At 50.8% G+C, this 19,878-nt stretch overlaps 1 protein-coding gene across 8 annotated transcripts in view; it reads right to left on the bottom strand.

Moving 5' to 3' along the window:
* The window catches only part of STARD3 (StAR related lipid transfer domain containing 3), a 34,232-nt gene extending 15,332 nt beyond the window's left edge, over positions 1 to 18,900 (bottom strand). For 2 of the 8 annotated variants that reach the window (XM_030541192.1, XM_030541185.1), the window contains exons 1-3: positions 17,109 to 17,219; positions 15,024 to 15,026; positions 1,132 to 1,413 (exon numbers count right to left, since the gene is read on the bottom strand). In XM_030541192.1, the coding sequence (XP_030397052.1) occupies positions 1,132 to 1,347 (216 nt within the window). In that variant the 5' untranslated portion in view covers positions 1,348 to 1,413; positions 15,024 to 15,026; positions 17,109 to 17,219. Of the gene's footprint in view, positions 1 to 1,131; positions 1,417 to 2,580; positions 2,825 to 6,126; positions 6,130 to 14,724; positions 14,801 to 15,023; positions 15,027 to 17,108; positions 17,220 to 18,709 lie in introns of those variants that run through there. The other 6 variants (XM_030541189.1, XM_030541190.1, XM_030541186.1 and 3 more) reach the window with 6 other exon arrangements.
* Positions 18,901 to 19,878: the final 978 nt, after the last annotated feature.

Genomic DNA, 19,878 nt, shown 5'->3' on the forward strand with positions numbered 1-19,878 from the left:
GCTCCCCAGAGGCAACAGCAAGGAAAGTAACCAGTGCCAGAGTGGGAGACATTGTCCAGCGAGGAGCTACAATTCAGTGACTCACCTGCATGACTTCACACCAGGGGAACTGCTCAACCCTGCCTGGAGACCCAGCAAGGCCCCCCAGACATGCCTGGATGTGTGTGTTCCCCAAGCACATGGGACTGAGGGTATAAAATACAACAGAGCAGGCCCATTCTTTGCCTCTCTCCTGCCCCCACCCATGTTGCAAGCAACAAGGACATTGAGAAGACTTAAGCAGAGGAGACTGGCCCAGATTTCAAGGTTAAAATCTGTGTACTATGAACTGCAATATCCAGTGGGTGAGAAAAACTGCTTAATCTAGATGTTACCCAGCGTAATAGGGCTGAGGGTTTAGACTATGTGCTTATATTTTCTTTTCTTTTGGTAACTGACTCTGACTTTTTGCCTATCACTTAAAATCTCTCTTTTGTAGTCAATACACTTGTTTTACTGTTTATTTTTACCAGTGAGTTTGTATGAAGTGTGTGGCAAACCTGCCCAGGTTTTGCGAAGACGGGTGTATATCCACTTTCCATTGACGAAGTGGTGAACCAATTAATAAATTTGCACTGCTTGTCTTGAGCAGTGCAGGAGGTATATTCCTGAGATACAAGGCTGGGAGCTGGGGGATGTGGCTGGTGCCTTTCTCCGTGTGTTTCATGAGTGGCTCTGGGTGCATTCATGCAATCTAGCAGAGTGCTGGGTCTCCACCTGCGGTTGTGCTGAGTGATCCCAGTGCCTGGAGGGGTTGCTGCTGGTCACTCGCAAGGCATTGTGAAAGGAAACCCAGGCTGGAAAGAGTTCAGGAGGCACAGCAGTCCCACAGTCCCAGGCTGCACCCTGGGGATCCTGTCACAGTCACCATGTGCCCAGTGCCAAGCCCAGGGAATGGATGAGGATCTCTGTTTGTAACAGCTTTATGGCCAGAGCCCCAGCTGGTGTGAAGTGGTGCAGTGCCCTGGAAATCAGCTGAGGACCTGGCCCCAGGGTTTCAAAATGGGGCTGTTAAAATGGGTGGACTGCATCCCAAAACCAACAGGAGAGATTCAGTCACTGCTTCCCCACCAAAAAGGACCCAGGACTCACATTCAGCTCAATTATCCACAGCAGAGACACAAACAGCAGGTCGAAGGTGACAAAGAGGCAGAAAGTCCTCCTGACGTCCGAGATGGCTTTCCTCTTCTCCAGCGGAAAGTAACAGTGCGGGGAGAAGCCCTGGCTCTGCGAGAGGGAGGTGCTCATGGACGCAATGGCTGGGAGGCTCCGCTCCAGGTCATGCTGAGAGTCTCTGGGCTTGTTCATCCTCGGCCGAAACGACAACGCCCAGTAGCGTTCGGGGCAGCATCTGTGAGCTCGTCACTGTATCACCTGCGGGGAAGATGGAGGAGACCTTCAGACACTTAAAGGGATGCTTGGTTTGCTTTACTAGCTGAGCCAATTCTTATTAACTGCCTTGCAGCCCCAAAAGATCCCAAGCTAGGAGACTGGCCCCTCCAATTCAGCCCATACGGGAGCCAGCTGCCTCACTGCCTTCTCCACCTTTGAAAATCATCCCCACCCCCAATTCAACAGAATTCATTCCCCCAGCTATAAGCAATACCCGGCAGGAGGGGCCAACGTTTGCTCTTTGGTTTACGAGAGCTCTTGTATCATCAGCAGGAAGCATTTGGGTTATTTTTCCTGCCTCGTTTCACACCTGTCCTCCAAGCCTGTCAACATGAGCAGGAACCTCCTTTGCCTCCCTCAGCTTTCTGCCACGCCCCACATTCACCCTCGCTTCAGGGGAGTGAGGATGTGCCACAAAAGGGTCTGGTTGAAAGAGTCCCGGTGGTCACTAAGTGCAGTTTCACTCCAAACTAAATCTGTCCATGCTCTCCTGCTTTGGAGCACCCTTTACTGGCACAGAAAGCTGGCCTGCTTGCTGCTTTGACTGCAGAATCTTAGCCTTTGCCACCGAGGCGATCAGGGGGCATGGCCTTGGGGAAAGACACACAAGATGTTTTTGCAGAGGCAGAGTGACGGGCAAGAGGTCCTTCTTTAATATAGGATTCCAGGAACACTCTCAAGTCACCCAGCTGTGGTGGAACAAGTCAGTCTAGGGGGTATGGATGGTCCCCAAGGGCTAGCCGTTGCACACGGCTCTGGGATATTCACATTACTTTGCGCCATTGGCTGCCCATCCCAATGACAGAAGCGCGGCCCGTGTTTAAGTCGTACAGCGGAGCTGCTCCCTGTGGTGCCTGAGTCAGAGCTGCTGACTACAGGGATGCTTTTTTCAAAACTCCTGTTAGAACTGCAAAGTGAGGTGGATTTTATTCTGTCTCCTGTATCGACTACCCTGACAGCCAAGCTCTGACTGCAGCATCTTTATTGCTGCACATAGACTAAAGAGGAGAGAGACAGAGAGAGAGAGAGAACAGCTGCATTTTCACACCCAGAGAAAGCTGATGGTGCTGGGCATTTAGAACAGAACTGTGAGCGGGGCGAGTTTGAGCAGGAAAGCATTAGGCTGCCCTACACCTGGTTTAAACATACTTGCAACCTGTTGCACTTGACCAGTTTTTTCCTTGTCTGTGGTCAACAGGAAAATGCCATGTTGCAATCACATAAAGAACCGGGTTTAACCCTGCCAGGTACCAGGATACTGATTCCTAAAAAATACTGAGGTGCAGTAATTCATGAATGCTGGATATGACTGGTCAGCGAGATCGTTCCTGTCGCACCACATTGGGTGTTTAGAATTTCCTGTGGGACTGTAACGATCCAGCTTGATAGGGAGCTGTGGGAAGAGCAGACAGAAAGCAATGATAAGAACACCCTTGTGTGCAGGCACAAGACTACGGCACACGCTGTTAGCTTCCAAGAGCCTGTCTCCAAGGTATCTGCGAGTCTGGTTTTCCCCAAGCTAGGAGACTGGAGAGCAAGTCCTTTTTAAGGGGAGTCACTTGTCAACAGCTATGTATGGCGACAGGCTGCCAGAGAGAGTAGGAGAGGGAATCTGAAGCAGCTGGGCCCTCCCATGTCCAGGGAATAGCCAGCCTCGGGGTAAACTTGATGTTTTCTCTCAAATGCTTTTGTTCTAATTTACTTTTTGCCACAAGGAGGCTTTCTGGTTACCGCACTAACCACAGCCATTGCTCGCAGAGGGAAAAGATGGCAGGGCCTGAGCCTAGGACTTGGTCTACACCACAGTCAGGTCGCTGCTTACGTCGACCTAATTACGTCAGCGTCCATACTAGAGCCTCGCTCCCGCCGATGTAAGTGCCCTGCTGCACCAATAGAATAACTCCACTGCCACGAGATGCGTAGGGCTTATGTTGGTGTTGTTTGGGTGACACCGTGCCTGTGCAGACACTGTGGGTTATTTATCAGCTGTTTGCTGTCATTCTTGTCAATTTCATGGCTTCCCGCTCACAGCTGGGCTATGCCCAGCCGGCTCCCCGTTTCCCACTGGCTCCCTGCTCCCCACAGGCTCCCTGCTCCCAGCCAGGCTACACTCACCCGGCTCCCCACTTCCTCCCTGCTCCCCACAGGCGCCCCGCTGGGCTATGCTCACCCAGCTCCCCGCTTCCCACTGGCTCTCTCCTGGGCTATGCTCACTCGGCTCCCTGCTCCCAGGTGGGCTATGCCCACCCGGTTCCCCGCTTCCCACTGGCTCCCTGCTCCCCACTGGCTCCCCGCTCCCAGCTGGGCTGTGCCCACCTGGCTCCCCGCTCCCCACTGGCTCTCCGCTGCCAGTTGGGCTATGCCCACCTGGCTCCCCGCTCCCCACTGGCTCTCCGCTCCCAGTTGGGCTATGCCCACCTGGCTCCCCACTTCCCACTGGCTCCCAGCTGGGCTATGCTCACCCGGCTCCCCGCGCCCCACTGGCTCTCCGCTCCCAGCCAGGCTATGCCCACCTGGCTCCCCACTTCCTCCCAGCTGGGCTATGCTCACCCAGCTCCCCACTGGCTCCCTACTCCCAGCCAGGCTCCTGGGAACTCAGGGGGCAGCCGGGAGCTCAGGGGGCAGCCGGTTCCTGGCAGCGGAGAGTTTCTAGGATAGACATGCCCTAAGTGCAATATTCTGAGGCCATCACAGTTAATACCAGGGCCTGCAATCCAGAGCCTGGTCTGAGTGGGAGAATCATGTGATACCATCCCGAGCCAGGTGATGGCTCAAGGCCTGAGAGCAGGTGCACTTGATGGGACCAGGAAGGCTCGGAGGTGCAGTTTGCACAGGAACCTGAACATGGTTCAAATGTGTTTTTTCCTGTCCATAAACGCAAGAAGCCACCATGCTCTCTAACACTTCGGGTGCTCCACCACATTCCCCAGCTGTGTGGATCACTGGAGGATAGGAAGGGCCCGAGAGGGAATATACATGGAGCCCCACAAGTCATTTTTACAGTCACGTTACTGACAATAGCAGCACTTTAGAAGAGAGATGTCACTTTATATAAACAGTAATAACAAGCTATGAGCGATGGGGAAGAGCCTCTAACTGAAAAAAGTTAAGACATCTGTGGGTGCTAAATAATATATCGACACGTACACAGTGCCCCCTTCTCAACGTTAGAATGTCACTGTGTTCTCAGCTTGAACAACATTCTGCACTTACAGTCCTGTGCAACTTCCGAGTACTTTGAAATCAGCCATCAATTCCTCACAGCCGCCGCCCCCAGCCAGATACATACATAGCGGTACCCCCTTTTTTACAGCTGGGGATATGGGGTGGGAAGTAACTTGCCCAAGATCACACACAAGCAGGACTAAGAGTTCAGAAATTCCTGGTTCCCACACCATGCTCTGTCTAAAATAGCTCTGCCTTTCTAGAGAAAACCAAAATAGACCTTGTTACGTTGTGGGTTTTTTAAGACTTGATCTGCTGCAAGACCAACACGCTGATTAAGAACACATAGATCATAGAGATCATAGAATCATAGGGTTGGAAGGGACCTCAGGAGGTCTTCTAGTCCAAACCCATGATCAAAGCAGGACAAATCCTCAGTTTGTTTTGTTGGTTTGTTTGTTTTTTTTAACCCCAGTTCTCTAAATGGCCTCCTCAAGGATTGAACTCACAACTCTGAGAGAAAACTAGTGACAGTCCACTTGCCCTTTAACATGCAAACAGCAAGTCAAATTTTGTGCTAAACCCAGCTAGAAACAGACTTGAGGGAAAGAAGATTTCTTGTTTCCAACAACTCTAAAGAGATGAATTCCAAAGCACAGGGATAAGCACGGGTTACGGTACTGTAGAATTCTGATAAGCAAGTGATCTTAGAAGCTCACTATAAGATCTGATGTGATGCATTTCTTTTCTGGGTGCTCCCAATACAGGCCTATTCCATTAGACAGGGATGGAGTTTGGAGAGGGAACAGCAGCATACTAGAGGGTCTTTTGTTTGGTTGGTTTTTTACACAAGCCCTCTTCTGCGTGAAAGATTAATTATAGAGCATCCTAGTGCTCCATTACATATTTATATATTCTCTGAAGTCTCTCTTTTTGTAGCAGGATGTCAGCTCAATCGGGGGAGAGAGACACTTGGTTTTATGGTGCTGCTCAAGGGGTGATGCTCGACTTCCAGAGGAGACAGGGTTTGAGAAAGAGCAGCAGAGAGAAGAGAAACAGCACTCACTGCCTTGAAAAATTCCATGGGCAGTGATATGACTCAGAAAAGGCACCCGGAAGCTTGAATGTCCTATGACACTTTTCCGATTCAAAAAGCAGCAGTAACATTATCAACATCTTTAAGGAGGAGAGTTGGGTTTTTTTTTCTTACTCCTCAGAGTTAGTGTTTCAAGCACGGGTCGAACACTGGGATAATTCACTAGCCAACTTTGTCCTCTCCGATGAGAAAGTGTTTCTAGTGATTTGAGCAGGAATTTGGGAGATAGGAGCCTCCTGCATCAAACATGAAGTACTTGTCTTAATTTTCGAGGCCTTTAATGACCTATCCCATCATCTTTCATTCTCTGATCGAGATACTGACTCCCACCTTCGATGGGCCAACCGCAGCCTCTATCGCTCACTTGTTAGATTTTCCAACAAGTGCCTTCTTGCTTTCCTCCATGCTGCCCCTCACTGTCAGCATCCACAAACCTACTTCACTGTCCTCCTGCAAATCCCTCCATAAACCTCTCCGTTGGGTCACTGGTGAGCTGAGATCACTGCCTGTTCTTCCAATCAGTATTGTCTTATTGTCTCCTTGTGCTCCCGCTTCTGTCTCCATCCACCTGTTTCTCATCTCAGACTTAAATCGTAAGCTCCTTGGGACAGACACCTTCTTTGTTCTGTGTCTGTACAGTGCTTGGCACAAGTTTCCAGTCCACGACTGGGTCTCCTTGGTGCTACTGCATACTGATAATAAAAACCCAGTTCCACCACTGACTGCGTGGCCCTGGGCGAGTCACTTAGAGTTTATCTGTACAAGGGGCACAATACCTACCTCACACAGCTGTATTGCAAGAATTACTTGGTGTTTGTATTGTACTACTCAGTGCTAAGTATCATCTAGAGATGCCAAGAACTCAAAAGATAGTAGTTACACTGCAAGTGAAAGGGGACGTGTCTCACCCTAGCCAGCAGCAGATCAATATTCGCATCATAAAGACACCTCAGGATTCAGTGAGATTGGCAGTGGCTGTCTGTCTGTCTGTCTGAGAAGGCCAAGCCTGGAAGAGCAGACGGCACTGCAGGTCAGGGTTGAGAGATGCTGGCAAAGTGGCTCGCATAGCACCTGTCCACATTACTCTGGGATCTCACCAGCCCCTCCCTTTAGTCAGCAGCAAGTAGGCCCTAGAACCCAAATGTGTCAACAGACTTTTCAAGTATCAGACAAAGGTGAAGAGAATTCAGGCAGATCTGTCCTCTGAGGCCTGACGTGCTAACACACACAGATGTTATGACCCAAAAGAGACACCCGTGTCAAAACGCTGCAGGGATGTGAGAGATTAGGTCATATCCTATGCACTGCACATAGCCACACTTCAGGCCTACCATGTCAACATCCACTTGGACTGCCTGGCTTCTGCTGATTTAAGTAATAAGCTTCCTATTAGCACGTGTTTGCATGTTAATTACGTCTTGCAGTTTGAAGACTCTTTGCATCTCACTCACTAGACTTCCCATTACCGATGTGTCTTCTCAGCTCATAAAATGGCTTTAACAACTAATTCTCAAGTCACCTCCTTTGATAGTTGAAGATTTTACACCAAATACTGTATCAGAAGACAAACTGCCTCAAGAGATTATTAGACTTGGATCCTTTCAAAGAGATGAACTACAGAGGATTAACAAGAAGTTAAAAAAAAAGTCCTGGATTCCCTAGAGAATAGACATGTTTTTAAATGTAACCACCACTTACTCCCTAATAAAGGGGAGAAATCCACATTGCACATTTCTCTGTTTCTTTGCCAGAGTGACATAGCACAGACAGCTCAGATCTCTCTCTCTCTCAGGATCGCAGAGAGGTAATTTTGTTAACACACAGCAATTACATTTTTGATCATAACAATAATTAGCACTTACACACCACTTTACAAATGTTAATTAATGTTCAACACCCCAGAAGGCAGGTACAGATTATCTACTGAATACACTCTCCCCTGGTGCTGGAATCTTATAAAATTTGGGGCGTGATTTTGAAAGCAAACTTTTGCAGCTTCTCTTTAAAGTCTTTCATGACAAAGTAGCGTCTGTACCAATGCTTCTGAAGGTTACTGCCTGGGTCCTATTATGTATTTGTTTCTGGTAGCTCCCACAAAATGCTAGGGCAGGGGTTTACATACAACAATAGTTTTGTTCTATATTATAGACTTATAGAAAGAGACCTTCTAAAAACATTAAAATGTATGACTGGCACGCGAAACCTTAAATCAGAGTGAATAAATGAAGCATCGGCACAGCACTTCTGAAAGGCTGCTGACCCCTGTGCTAGGGCCTGTCCCAAAGAGCTAACATTGTAAAGTGAGAGAACAAAGACAAGGCTGGAGGGAGGGAGAGAGGAGAATAGTGAATAGCAAAGTAGTAATCTGGTTCTTGACTCCATTCTGATAATACAAAGTTTTACTTTTAACACAAGTTTTGGGTGGGGGTTTATCCATAGAAACAGCCTCTCAAAATCCTCTACGAACTCCACTATTAACAGCTGGATTTTTACTTGAAGAGGTGGGCATGTGAACTAGCTGAGGAAGGGTGCTCCACACCTGGTGGAAACAGTTGCTGAGATGTTTGTAGAAGTGCAACACAGAAGAAATCCTTCCTCCCGCCTCCCCAAAGAGCATCCCTGTTAGAAGTGTGAGCTGAGAGCAGGGCTGGGCATAAGTATATTGGTGCCCCACGCAATATTTTGGTGCCCTCTCACCTCTGCTTCCCTTAGGAATCCAAGCACATCCTTTCCATGGGGCACCGCCAATCCTCCTTGCTCAGAAGGTGCTCTCCCACGGCATAGCTGATTGCCCATTGCAAAGACAGTTTATTCTGTAGCAGAATCCTTCCTATAGAGCGGTGCCCATGGTAGGTGCCATCCAGGCTATGTCTAAATCCTCCCCCACAGCTGGCAGCCTGACCTCAGAATTTCACTCTGCAAGCAGGAGGAGGAAGGGCTGTGAAGGGGCAGCAGTGATCCTGCTTCATGCTCCACGCCACAACACTGCTGAAGGGCCAGTGCCTCAGACCCCTTGATCCTGGTTCATCTCATGAAAGCCCTGCCTGGGAGGGACAAAAAGGCAGGAAGGCCACATACCAGCAACACAGGTGGAGGGGTGAGCCTGTGCTGTATTTATCCCCAGGTGGTTTTCAGTACCCCACCCGAGTGCCCCTCTGCAGAAACAGCTTTTCCCTTCCCCTGAAGGGCAGATCCCCACAAACTGCCACTACCCCCCACCCCACCCCACGAGAAGGAACAAGGAAGAGATCATACGGTTTCCTTTCAGACACCCAAAGCTTGGTATTGCAGCCAGCTCTGACCCAAGGACACATCTTCTTTGGGAGTCAAACGAGACTCCCCCAGAATTGGGATGGCTACTCAGCAATGTGAGGACCCCGCCTCCCCATTTCATGCTGCACAATTCCAGCCCCATCACGTCCCAACTGAACCAGATTGTGTATTAGACAGTACTACGCTCAACTCTTCGAGTCCTTATTACCGGCTCTCGTGCCCACCCAGGAACAGGGTGAAGCCTCCTCATGGAGTAGGCCTGACATTAATCAAAGGTAGATTTGTCTGATGGGCTTCATTTCCCCCTTCCCAGTTCAGATTTTTGCTCAGACCCGGATGCAGACAGGCCCCTTGTTTCTCCAACCCAGCCCCTCCGTCAGGGGTCACCATCCCCGAGCTCAGACGAATTGCTGTCAGAGTTCTAGCGATGACACACTCCTTACCACAAGGCTCAGTTTCCACCTGTGACTCTCCCTCCCCTACCCAGTGAGACTTTCCGTCACTGAACCAGATGCTCCCAGGAGACGTGAGGCATTACAGTCATGTGCCTTAACAGTAATCAAGTATTTGGTGTTACAAGAAGAGGTTAATCAAAACCCAAAGCTGCGCGTGTCCTCCCCCACAAGCAGGAGAGCAGTGACCTTTAAGCCACTTTATGTCTGGAGCTTCTTTCGCTAGACACCAGGCAACATTTAGGGCAGCAGGAAGACAGACAAGGGATTCTCAGCTTGAGAATTCACTCTTGGTCCCAATGCACTTGGGGTTACTCAGTCACACGGCGGTGACTCAACAGCAGCACTGCTGAAGGACAGGCTCCCCTCCTCCCCTTCCTTCACACCCTGACTTCCTCCTGCTGCCAATCAAAACTGACAAGGCATCAGCAGTCTTCCTAATAGTCCTGGGTCAGCAGCGGCCCGGGTTGCGTTAGGAAACTGAACCCAAACTGCAAGTTGGATACAAATGTGGACATCTGGGTGGGGGTTTCGATCCCGTGTGCTCATTCAGGACCATGTAGCACACAGATACTCAGACCTCAGTGGGTCAGGAGCCAAATTAATGATCACCATTACCCGAGAGCCATAGCCGTGTGAATTCATTATTTACTATTTATATATATATCGTATATTTTCTCACAGCAAAATGACTGACCTAGTAGGATCATTTTAGCAACTACAAGTGGTTAATAGCATAGTAAAACATCCTGACTGGTTAATAATTAACTCACACGGGGTTTTAATATGTGCTGCAAAGAGGAGACACATTAAAGAGCCACTTGCGGCTGAGTATCACTGATCTAGCACAACGACCCAGCAAAGAACTCTCTTCTGGCATTTAATCTCACTGTTGTCAAGAGCCTTTCTCCAAAGCCCTATGTTGTCTGAGCCATGCAGCCTACTGATCCTGCCGGGCTGAGCATGCCCTAAGGGAGCTGACTCCCTCTCCTTTCCTAGGGGCAGAACAATTTGGACAGAGCATGCTGTGCGATACACAATCCCTGCCAGCCTTCGGGCAGCCCCCTTATTTACTGCATTCTGGCTATCTTACTGGTGTGTGCACCCGAGGCCATCCAGAGCATGGCGAAGAATGGCAACAGGCTTTATAGGGGCCGTGCTAATTGCAGAGAGCAACTATAAAAACGGACGGCAGCTCTCAGCCGTGCTCTGTGACTAGGGTATCAAAAGAGCCCCTCCTCCCCAAAGCCTTGTGACTCACCCCCTTTTTCCAACATCCCTTGAAACCTATAGAAAAAAAAAATCAGGATCACACGATGCAGCTATATCTAGGTTCCTTCTTTATTCAAAATGACAGTAGCCTGTCTGCATCCAATTTGCGAGCGAACACCCCCCCCCAGTGCAGCCGCCTCATTAGCCCTTCACACTATCAAAACAATTTTCAGAAGACGTCAGTGGCAACTTAATCGTTCAAGCCTCTGATTCACACCAACTCCATTGTGCTCTCTGATCACAGCAACTTTGAGTCCGGGGTTTACACTTCTTCCCTTCCCTCCTCCCCAGCTCCCCTGGAGTTTACCGTCTGACACCGACCACTTCCCTCCCATCCCTGAGCCTGCAAGTCAGCAGAAAAAACACCCTGCCTAAGTATTCAGGAAGGCTGATTTCCATGCCACTGCAGATCAGCTGCGAAAATCCAGCGTGCAGACTGGCAACTCAAGGTCTCACAACTGTGCGATGAAATCTCAAGGTCTGATGTAATTAATCACTGTTTTTATTAACGATCACCAGCAACTGCCAGCTTGAGTTTAGAGACCGACCTTAATGAGGAGACTCTCAGGGCCTCATGTAAAGATTAGAATTAAACATGCAACTGATCGAGTTTATCTGAAAGTAGGTTTAGGAAACATAAGATTTGCTATTAGGCCATTACTCCATTAAGTTTCTGGCCTCGAGCAGTGACCAATATCAGATGCTTTTAAAGGAAATAAAATTCACCTCATATCCACAAACTACTCCTAGCATTAAGGGGCTCATGGGTGGAGAACTGCCATGACCTCCTCAGGCCCCACTGTAGCACTTCAGATGTTACTATGCAGTCGTGGATAAAATCCAGTTTGCCACTAGCTTCCTGGAATTGTGACTGCCACAGGCTGATTACATTCCATGTGAAGTAGCATTTCCTTTTATTTCATCTAAATTTAATCTGCCATTAAATTTTACCAAGAGACCACTTATTCACTCAAGGGCTTGGGTTCAGTTCGTATGCTGCTCAGAACAGGGAACGGTGGATGTATTTGTCTACAAAGTTTCATGCACTCAACAGCAGTGCATCAATAATAAAGTACACCACAGTGTAAAGAGATGGATCAGATTTTCACTGTACTTTTAATGGAGATTTATTTAAAGTTACAAAATCCTCTCTCACTTGCGTCATCACCTTTCGCTAGGTGCTCAGATCCAACGGTGAGCCATGTGACACAAATGCTTAGAAAGATTCAGATTTATAAACACATGAGGAACTGCCCACTGATCAGTACAAAGTTCTTCTGGATTGTAACCAGCATTACTGTAGGGTGGGGAGAGTTGCAACAGTCTTCGCAAAGTTAGGTCACTTTTTTTTTGCTCATGCAGCTGCTGCCAGGGCCAAAGCACACCTTTGAATCAGACCAACAAGAAGCATGCCGCGCTGTATGCGTTTTCAGATCAATGCAGCGCACCAAGACACACAACAGCAGCCTCCTCAGACCATAAAGTTTTACAGCCCCCAAGTTTGGACAATACTCGTAGCAGCACCCAGTGAACAATCATTAGCAGCAATGGCAAAAGCAGACATATTCAACACTTCTGCTGTGCAGGGATCCCAGGGCTGAAGTAGAAGGGACGAGATATCAGCAGAAGTTGGGCGTGAGGGGGAAGCAGTATTGGGAAGCAGGGACACCACGGGGCAGGTTGGACAGGCAGGCCCCTGAAAGTCCTGCCCTCTAGCCTTGTCCTTAGCTTGAAAAGTAATGGCAGCTACAAAGCAAGAACAGGAAAGTGGAGAATCATAAAGGCTCTAAGGTGATGACTACACATCACCTCGGAAAACATCTTAACTAACAAGATTTTAAAACATGACTTAGTAACTAATTGAGACAGGACAAGTTAGGGTTAATCACAACCAGCTAATGTGTTTTTAAAGCATGAATGTTTGTACTCATTCAGGACAAAATTGCATTGATTAATAGGATAAACATTTCCTACAATGAGTCATTCTCCTGGTGTAAACATAGTCAGACCCCTATGAAATGCCCTCCTACCCCCAGAAAAGAGAAACAATAGTAGTATTTAGACTTCAAAAAAAAAATAGCACCAACAAAAACAAAGAGTTAATTCTGACAAGCTGCCCAGCAAAGGCAATGTTTGCAACACAAGCCTCTAAATATAGAATTACTACCACATAAGCACCAGCCTTTCAGGTTACATGTTCTAGATGAGTGACCACCACACAGCTTCATCGACACTGGAAGTCACAGCAAGCTCTAGGGATGTTCTTCACTTATTCCTTCTGGTAAGTGTTGTTAAACAGACAGAGCGGGGGGTCTGCAAGTCAGGAGCAGAGTTCTGCTTTCAGCTCTACCAATGATTTGGCGTGACTTTAAGCAAATCACTTCATCTCTGTATGCGTTAGTTTCCCCATCTGCAGGCAGGAGATGATACCACTTCCCAGCAAGGGTTAAGAGGCCTAACTAGTTAATATTTATAATAGCACCTTGAGGTCTCTGGATGGAAGCACAAGGTGGCATTAGGAAACATTGCTACAGCTTTTAGCTCCCCATCTCCGTCTCTGAATGCTTCTAATAAATGTTTACCGTCTACAGAGTGCTCTCTCCTCTCCTCACTGCTAGGTCGACTCTCCTGTTTATTATCACTACTGCCAAAAAAACAGATCAGATCATTTTAAGCCACTTAAATGTAATGGTGCCCTTGGCGAATTAGTGAATAAAGCAGCTTTGGAAGGAATTGATTTAAATCAGAAAAAGTCATTGGTAATCATCAGTTTCTCCCTCACTCAAACATCAGATTCCATTGCCAATCAAGATTTGCAGCAAGAACCCCAAACTGTAGCACTGCTACTCTTCTAGACAACTGATGCCCTTATTTGCTCTCAGTTTTATCTATTAATGACTAATGTGAAATATGATCAAGTGCGATTTTACACATTGGATCTACCTATCTTTAGCACAGAGGTGGGCAAACTACGGCCTGCGGGCCACATCCGGCCAATCAGACCATTTAATCCGGCCCTCAGTTCCTGCTGGACAGTGGGGTCTGGGGCTTGCCCTGCTCCTGCCCTCCAGCCAGAGAGTGGAGTCTGGGGCTTGGCCCGCTCCATGGGGCTCCCAGGAAGCACCCGGCAAGACCCCCCTCTGGCTCCTACGTAGTATGCACAAGCACAGCCAGGTCACTCTGTGTGCTGCCCCATCCACAGGCACCGCCCCCACAGCTCCCATTGGCCACAGTTCCCGGCCAATGGGGGCTGCAGGGGTGGTGCCTGTGGACAGTGCAGCGTGCAGAGCCACCGGGCCGCACCTTGTAGCTGGAGTGGGGACATGCTTCAGGGAGCTACTTGCAAAAAGTGCTGCCTGGAGCCTGTATTCCTGAGGCCCCTCACCCCAATCCCCTGCCACAGCCCTGATCCCCCTCCCGCCCTCCAAACCCCTCAATCTCAGCCCAGAGCCCACTCCTGTACCCTAAGCCCCTCATCCCCATCCCCAACGCCAGCAAGAGCCCTCACCACCACCATCACCCCCAGGCTCCAACAGCCTGCCCTATCCTTGATCCCTTTCCTGCCCTCCAAACCCATTGGTCCCAGCCCGGAGCCCTCTCCTGCACCCCAAACCCCTCATCCCCAGCCCCACAGAGAGCCCACAGCCCCAGCCAGAGCCCTCACACCCCTGCCCCGATCCCCCTCCTGCCCTCTAAACCCCTTGATCCCAGCCTGGAGCCCCCTCCTGCTTCCCAAATCCCTCACCCCCCCCACTGCACCCCAACCCAGAGTCCCCTCCCGCACCCCAATCTCCTCATTTCCATCCCCATCCCAGAGCCCGCATCCCCCAGCCAGAGCCCTCACCCCCTCCCATACCCCTACCCCTAATTTTGTGAGCATTCATGGCCCGTCATGCAATTTCCATACCCCAATGTGGACCTCAGGCCAAAAAGTCTGCCCTCCCCTGCTTTAGCATGCTGCAACCCTTTCCCCAGGTCCTTCATCTGCTTTGTTTAGCAAGACTGTAGGCATTTTGGGACAGAGACTTTACTTACTCTTAACTATGTTAGTATTATTTCTTCTTTGTAATCCTGTAGCATTTAGAGGCCCCAACCAATACAGAAGGATGACCTAAGGGATAAGACACTGGATTTGGACTCAGGAGATCTGTGTTCAAATCCCCTTTTAGCTCCAGACTTCTTATGTAATCTTGGGCAAATCAACTAACCTTCCCTGTGGGAATAATATTTCCCTCCCTCACAGTGATGTTGCAAAGATAAAATATATTAATAATTGCGATGCATTCAGATGCCATAGGATGAGGGCCAAGTAAGTATCTAGATTGACTGGAGACCTACTATGCTAGACAAACAGAATAAGAAACAGCTCCTGTTTTAACAGCTTAACAATTGAAATTACACAACACTCAGCACAATGTGACTCCACTCCTGACCACGGCCTCAAGTTCTACTGCAATACCAATAACAAGAGTAATAAGTATTGAGGGTTTGTTTTTAAATTTCCTGCTAGTACAAAAATGTAAATGGGTCAAACCTGGCTCAGATTTTAAATTCCATAAGTTTTTAAAAAATTCCGATAGAAACCTAATATGTTCTCCTGTAGAACGGAAAAAAATCAGAAGCGGAAGTGACTCAAAGTCTGACTGGAAAGAGTGAAAATTTTCATAACCAGTCTGCTGAAGTATTTATTTGCAGAACTGTGAGAAACATTTATTAAAAAAACCAAACAAAAACCCCCACAAAAAGTACATTTTAAATGTTCAGTTTTTTTAAATCTAAAATTATTAGAAATTTGGGAATTTTTAATACTACCAAGAATCAGGATAATGCTAAAGTTTTGAAATAAACATTTGCAAACACTTGGGTTATTAATGGGAGAAAAATCCAGAATCTGAGCCCACAGGTAAGTTATCACACTATGATAGCTGGTACCAAGGGACCAGTGTTTCTCAAAGACTTTTCGGGACCACCAGGACAGAGAGAATATGAAGGTGGTGAATTGGCAGTGGCCAATGAGAGGAATCTCTCTTATATGGATGGAGCTGTCCTGCGGGTGAGTAGGAGATGTGATACATAGATAGCACTTCTTCCCCTGTGGACTTCAAAGCAATTTACAAATGGAAGCTAGTATCATTATTACTTAAACACACACAGAAACTGGAGTACAGAGAGAGGATGGGACTTGCCCAGTCACATAGCCCCTCAGTAGCAGACTCAGGAGTCCGGATCCCCAGCCTTGAACACTGTTACATGTGTCACCCCCAGAGGATTTCTGGGAATCAGTGTTCTCTTATTTCTCCCTTCCAAACCAGCTGCCTTTCCATGGAGCTAACAGGCAAATCGTGCACAATCAGGGCCGGCGTTTCCATTTAGGCGACCTAGGCGGTTGCCTAGGGTGCCAGGATTTGGGAGGGCGGCAATTGGGTGGTGGGGGATCCTTCCGCACTCTGGGTCGTTGTCGGCAATTCTGCGGCGGGTCCTTCACTAGCTCCGGGACCTGCCGCCAGGAGTGCGGAAGGACCCCCACCTAGGGGGCCAAAAACCCTGGTGCCGCTCCTGCGCGTAATGAGGACAACACACCAGTGACGGCCAAAGCGTCACCGCAGGGCCATGCAAAGGGGTCAGCTGGGCCCCTCGGACAATGGCGCTGAACAGAAAGAGCTGCCCCTCGGGCATCCCCCTCAAGTGAGGAGGCTCCATTAGAGTCAGACTGAGCCTGCTAACCAGCCCCAGCTCCCCAGCCTGGCACAGATCACAGCCTGCAACCCGCCCGGTGCCGGATCAGAGCAGGGGTCACATCCCAGGAGAGGGGAAAGCCTGACACCCCCCGCGCAGCATGTCGAGGGGGACGGACAGACACCAATTGGGGGGGGGGGAATAAAGGCCCCTAGGACAGACACCGAGAGGGGAGTGGGCAAGTGAGAAGGGTCCCTGGGACAGACAGACGCGGGGGTGGGGGGAGGCAGGACAGACCGACGGACGCGGGGGGGGGGGGCAGACAGACGCGGGGGGTGGGGGGAGCGGGACAGATAGACGGACGCGGGGGGGGGCAGGCAGACAGACGCGGGGGGTGGGGGGAGGCGGGACAGACAGATGGACGCAGGGGGGGGGAAGACAGACCCGGCGCTGGGGGGGTCCGGAACAGACGGACGGACGCGGAGGGAAGGGCGGACGCGGCGGCGGGGGGTCCGGGACGCACGGACGCGGGAGGGGGGGAGGCAGGACGGACAGACGGACGCGGCGGGGGGAGGGCAGGACGGACGCACGGACGCGGCGGGGGGGGGGTCTGGGCCGCACGGACGCGGGAGGGGGGGGCAGGACGGACAGACGGACGCGGCGGGGGGGGCAGGACGCCAGAGCCCGGGGTCTCAGGGCGGGCGGACCCCGGGGGTCCGGGCACGGGACGGCCCCATCGGTACCTGCTCATCTCCCGGCGCCGCTGACAGCTTCAGGCCGGAAGCAAATCCCGGCTCGGGACAGGCAGCTTCCGGGCCCCGCGCTACCCATAGGGCGCTTCCACATGGCGCCGGCGTGACCCCTGACCCCGGAAGAGATCGAGACTCCCGCCCCCTGCTTTTGGGAGAGACCATCCGGGATGGGGCGGGGGAGAGACATTGGGGAGAAACCATCGCGGGGAGAGGGGGACTGGGGCCGGGCTGCTGGGCATTGGACAGCCAGAGCGGGGGAGCCCCAATTGTGGGGGGAGAGAGCCCCTGTTTGTGGGGGGAGGACACCCCTGGATGGGGGGAGCCCCAATTGTGGGGGGGGGAGAGCCCCTGTTTGTGGGGGAAGGACACCCCTGGATGGGGTGAACCCCAAATATAGGGGGGAGAGAGCCCCTGTTTGTGGGGGGAGGACACCCCTGGATGGGGGGAGCCCCATTTGTAGGGTGAGAGAGCCTGTGGGGAGGACACCCCTGGATGGGGGGAGCCCCAATTGTGGGGGAGAGAGCCCCTGTTTGTGGGGGGAGGACACCCCTGGATGGGGGAGCCCCAAATGTAGGGGGGAGAGAGCCCCTGTTTTTGGGGGGAGGACACCCCTGGATGGGGGAGTCCCAAATGTAGGGGGGAGAGAGCCCCTGTTTGTGGGGGGAGGACACCCCTGGATGGGGGGAGCCCCAATTGTGGGGGAGAGAGCCCCTGTTTGTGGGGGGAGGACACCCCTGGATGGGGTGAACCCCAAATGTAGGGGGGAGAGAGCCCCTGTTTGTGGGGGGAGGACACCCCTGGATGGGGTGAACCCCAAATGTAGGGGGGAGAGAGCCCCTGTTTGTGGGGGGAGGACACCCCTGGATGGGGTGAACCCCAAATGTAGGGGGGAGAGAGCCCCTGTTTGTGGGGAGAGGACACCCCTACGTGGGGGGAGCCCCATTTGTGGGAGGAGGACACCCCTACGTGGGGATGGATGGGAGCCCCCTCTCACTGCCCCTGCGCTAGGAAGGGTCTAATGTAAGGGGATCCCTGTGGGGATGGGCGCGGCGCAGGCAGATGCTGGCGTAAGGCAGAATCTCTTCAGGCTAAGGAATCTGCGGAGCTGCCAGCATCCTGGTTCCTGCTTGGCTCATGGAGACAGGAGCCCTGGGACACCCCCTCTTCTCCCGATAATAGAACGGGACTGTGAGCTGGGGCTGGCTCTCCGTGCTGCGGATCCCCACCGCCCCCCCGGGCTGTCTGCCTTGATTTTCAACTTTCTCAACTGACTGGGATGAGCTGTGATCTGAGCACAGGACCAGGAGCTTGTCCTGAGGTCCAAGCAGCAGGGGGGTGCAGGGGAGAATGGACAACTGTCTAGAAACAGTCCAAGGCTTTCATCAGCCTCCGTTCTCCCTTTGAAGCCTCAGCAGTTTGCCTCAAACTCCTCAGGCCCGTCTTGCTTACACGGGGGCAAATCATGAGTAACTGCTAAAGTTAGCGGAGTTGCTTTGCTGCAAAGCAAGCGTAACCGAGAGGAGAGTTGGGCCCTTGAGGCTATGGAGGGAGCACAGGCGCTCGGAAAGCGATGGATTGGGATTGCACAGTACCTGACTTTCAGCTCATTTGCTGGTGGCCATTGCTAGTCAGGAGGAAACCCACGGAGGTCACTGGAGTCTGTGGTTCTCTGGCTAGAGGACTGGGAGTCAGGAAATCTGTATTCAGCATGACCTTGGAGAAATCACTTCATCTCTGTCCCCCAAATCCATATGCCCTAAATGGCAGTACAATATGGTAGCTAGTCCCTTCTGAGCCAGGATTTCCAGCCCAGAGACATGGGTAGTCCACTGCATTCCTCATTGGATCAGCTGAGAACAAGCCCTTACAAGTCTGCCACCTTCCTGCAGGAAGGGATCAGGAAAAGAAACAGGCTTGTGTTGACTGGAGAATGCAGATTGAATTTGTTGATAACATGAAACTGGCCCTTGTCCACAGTGGGACAGGTGCCAGGACACTGCATCTTGGCAACTTTATTTATTTCCTTGTGAGAAGTCAATTGGTGGAACGAGGGTATTGCTGGCTTCACTCAAGACGCTGCTCCTGAGCAACAATGCCCTTGCTGTGAGCAGTTCCCATGCCAGCCAAAGCAAAAACCAGTCCCTGGACAAAAACAAAGGTGACTTGATGACACTGGGTTGGGCAGCCAAACCTGTGTGTGTACTTAAAACACAGACTGGGAGGAGCACAATAAGGTGTAGTGAGGTGGGATTAGCTGGACTAATAACCTCCAGAGGCAAGAAAACAGACAAGGGCCCAGATCCTGAAAACTATTTAGGCACCTAACAGTTGTTGATTTCAGTGGCATCTCTTGAGTACAGTATATGGGTCATGGGACTTAATGGCCAACTGAATTCAGGGGCTGGTGGTGGATTACAGAGACCCTCAGACCTCGGTCACTGCTTCTACTCTGGCCCAGCTTGGGTGGGAAGTTGTTACTGTCTGAACCTAGCAGGTGTGGCTCCATACCACAAAAACCCACCACCACTCCACCTTCTTGGTGGAAGCCTGAGCAGAGAGGCCAAAGACTGACTGGATCCTGACTGCCCCCTTCACAGAGAGGGGAGTCTGGCAGGTCAGTACGAGGAAGCTTGCACGGCTGCTGCCCATCCTGTACCTGACTCTATTTCCCCTGCCTCTCCCATCCTTATACAGAGAGCCTAACAGCCACTGTTCTGAGTCTCAGACAAGAACCTACTTTTTAACCACCTGGCACTGCAGT

The sequence above is a fragment of the Gopherus evgoodei genome, chromosome 23 (genome assembly GCF_007399415.2).
Source record: "Gopherus evgoodei ecotype Sinaloan lineage chromosome 23, rGopEvg1_v1.p, whole genome shotgun sequence".
NCBI classification, from domain to species: domain Eukaryota; kingdom Metazoa; phylum Chordata; order Testudines; family Testudinidae; genus Gopherus; species Gopherus evgoodei.